Source organism: Etheostoma spectabile, chromosome 4 (assembly GCF_008692095.1).
Source record: "Etheostoma spectabile isolate EspeVRDwgs_2016 chromosome 4, UIUC_Espe_1.0, whole genome shotgun sequence".
In the NCBI taxonomy this organism is placed as follows: Eukaryota; Metazoa; Chordata; class Actinopteri; order Perciformes; family Percidae; genus Etheostoma; species Etheostoma spectabile.
In genome coordinates, this window is record NC_045736.1 from 31,036,960 (window position 1) to 31,040,169 (window position 3,210).

The 3,210-nt window shown below is 44.4% G+C and overlaps 2 protein-coding genes across 3 annotated transcripts in view; both read left to right on the forward strand.

Moving 5' to 3' along the window:
- The window catches only part of hp1bp3 (heterochromatin protein 1, binding protein 3), an 11,831-nt gene extending 8,627 nt beyond the window's left edge, over positions 1–3,204 (forward strand). For both annotated transcript variants that reach the window (XM_032514232.1, XM_032514233.1), the window contains 3 exons: positions 520–631; positions 875–1,009; positions 2,278–3,204. In XM_032514232.1, coding sequence (XP_032370123.1) covers positions 520–631; positions 875–1,009; positions 2,278–2,803 — 773 coding nt within the window. In that variant the 3' untranslated portion in view covers positions 2,804–3,204. The remainder of the gene's footprint in view (positions 1–519; positions 632–874; positions 1,010–2,277) is intronic.
- The window catches only part of sh2d5 (SH2 domain containing 5), a gene marked incomplete at its 3' end in the record, with an annotated part of 18,904 nt that overhangs the window by 6,127 nt on the left and 9,567 nt on the right, over positions 1–3,210 (forward strand).

The following is a 3,210-nucleotide window of genomic DNA, read 5'->3' on the forward strand; positions in this document are numbered from 1 at the left end:
CCCCCCCTCTCCCGCCTGCTGCTGACTCCTGACTGCTTTCTCTGGTCATTTCAAATTTGAGTTTTGAAATTTGAGGTTTCCAGTTGAAAAAGCACATTGGATTTACTCAAAAAGTTTGCAATGTTGTTCTTTGCGTTGAGTACAATGGATTCCAGTAGTGACCAGTTTTCACTCAAAAGTAACGTAAATGGAATCAAACCACTCCTGCACCGTAGTCTGCTGCCCGTCCATACTGTCACTATGTTGCAGAAGTGCATAGTTTTGCCCATATCTGGCCAAATACCCCCCCACACTATTGCCTGATCACAGGCGCTATCCTCTGCCGAGAATTACACAAACTGGGATTGGTTGATACTCAGAAATCTACATATTTGGGGTGGAGTGTCACTTTGGGGGCTTGTTATGTAATGGGTGCTTTCTTTTCATTTTCTAACGTCAAACCTAATCACACTGTGATCGTTTAGGTTTGTGCGTCCAAAGTGTTGCCACTGAAAAAGGGTTGCCACTTTTCTCTTTTAGTGGCCAATCTGAGGAGGACCCTGACGAAGTGTAAAGTACTCGGCTGGATGGAGCAGATCACCGGGCACGGCTTCACCGGGACCTACCAGCTCTCGTTCCCTTTCTACCCGAGGTATGTTTCCATTGTTAAAACGCTAATAATTTAATGGTAAGGTCTCCAACTCTTTTGCTCTTTAGTGAATGCAGTGTGCTTTCTACTGTAGTTTGACAAAGTGTAAATATTTTTCAGCTTCCTTTTGTACACAGAATTGACCGAATTAAAAAATGAACTCAAATCCCAAAAACTCGGCAAGAACTAGCACAGCTGATCTACTCGTCTGTACGCCGTCCTAGATCGTTTCATTTTTCTCTTCAGCCCTACCATCCTGTACCCAGACAAGTTCAACAAGCCTCCGCAGAAACCGCCTTCACGGAGGCGCACGGTTGAATCTTCTGACGAGGAAGAGTCCGAGGAGGAAGAGTCCGAGGATGAAGCTCCCTCTGGGAAGAGGTGGGTGGAAACAATGTTTGATCTGTTCTTAGTATGCTGAAAGCTTGTTGTGGTTGTAGGGAGGCTTCACGCAGCGTTTTCACCGTAGACTACCTAAGTGGCTTTAACCCTCCTGTTGTCCTTGGGTCAAATTTGACCCATTTAAAAAATGTCTATATCTGACATATGGGTTTCTTATTAACCAAATTATCACAAAAAATGGATTGGATTCCATACAACGCTCTTTGCAAATACAATTGTTCACTTTCATTTCTGACTAAACTCATCTGTACGTTCCTCTGATCTTAACTATTAGTTTATTTATTTATGCTTTTTGAAATCAAATATTGGGTATAATTCTATATAAATGAGGGTTATTGACCATGAATTCCAAAAAGTAGTGTAAAACTAGTGGTAAGGGGTGAAAAAAACTAAGTTAGTGTAAAATAAAAACAAAAGTCTGAAAAAGGGATAAAAATGTCAAATTTTTGTCTGTTTTTGATTTTGACAAGGTGTGTGTGCGTCCGTGTCTCCGTCCCCTTCTGGGATTGTTCCGTTGCCATAGAAATTTCATATATTTTCCATTTCCTTTGCTTTCTGATCATGGTGAGAAATCAGTAGCAGGAAATCCTTGAATTTGTGTTGTTTATGGAGGAGGAGAACCAGGAAGCGAGTAGGGAGACATGCAACACTACCAAGCCACAGCGGTGTATGTCAGAGAGGTGCACGTCAGGCGACGCCGTCAGGTCCAACGTATGTCCGTGTCGGCGCGTACGTAGTCACAGTGTCAATTTTACGCAGAAGCATAAATCACGCTTAGCATAGCGTTGTAGTCTGCAGGGACACTTACTGAGGAACTAAAATGTTCTCAAAATCAATTGACCCCAAAGAGTAGGATTGCGTAAACAATTATCTGTTAAGACATTTTTTGTTGTAAAGTTGTAAATTACATATTTTATATTTAATTAAACTGCAACATTTTGGCCCAAATTTATCATATTATAAACCGCCATACATTTATTATATGGTAGACTATAGACAGCTACCAACCGGAAGCTATACCATACATCAATCAAAATTCACAAGAAATATTTCACCTTTGTGTCCTCATCTGAGGTTAAAAAGGTTTCCTTTTGGAGAATAAGAGGATTCATTTCCACAAACATTTTTAAATATTTTGACCTGATGAAGATCCGGGGGGGGGGGGTTCTGCCGACCAACATGTCGTGTTTATCGTGATGTCACTGCTTCTACGTCAGTAACCCCTCCCTGTTCAAATTACTTTGCAGAAAAGCTGTGAAGAGGCCTCCACCCAAGGCTCGCCGTCCTCCTCCGGCAAAAAAGTCCCGGAGCCCAAGCCAGTCCAAAGCTAAAGGCAGAGGACGCGTCCTCGCAAAGAAGTCTCCGGCCAAAAAGGCGGTGTCTTCAGCCAAGAGACGGGGAAGGAAACCAACAGCCTCTAAGAAGGAAGACACACCCCCACCCAAAGCCACGCCTGTCAAGAGAGGAGCTCCCGCAAGAAAGCCCAAAACGCCGGCTGTTAAAAAGCTGACCAAAAGGGGGTCCAAGCGGCCGGTGTCGAGAGAGTCAACCCCCGAGGAGGCCGTAGTCCCAAAGGAGACGCCGAGGAGTGGGTCCAAGCGGTCTAAGCCCGCCGAGTCGTCTCCCGAGGAGCCTAAAGTCAAAAAGCCGGCGACCAAAAGTGGGTCCAGGCGGCCCACGCCTGCAGAGTCATCCCCAGAAGAGCCTGTAGTCAAAAGGGGGGCGAGGAGCAGCAAGCAGTCCCCTCGTAAGTCCAAGAGAGGGAAATACTGAGCTGGGCCCAGCTGCACCTCCACGAACTGGGCCGCTCTGAATATGCAGCTGCCTGCCGCTTTCTTTCAGTGCTCGCTCTCTTTTTTATCATTTTCTCCCTTTTTAACAGGGCAGTAGTTCATTTTTTTTTTATTTCTATTGTAGAATAAGAACGTTCTCCTACCAAGTTTACTGTACATTGAGAGATTCTCAATTTCCTTTTTAATCAACATGTGTAGAAAAGCTCAGTTAGTGTTGCTGTTCCAACAGATGTGTGAGCAGCTGCCAGATCGGGAAGCATAGATCCCACAAACTGTAACTAGAGCCATGTAGTGACTTCTGTTTTTATATCTGTTCATCACCCACTGTTTAGGCATCGGCAGTACATGTTCCTAATATCAAATGACGTTCGCTATCAGTGTTTGGGC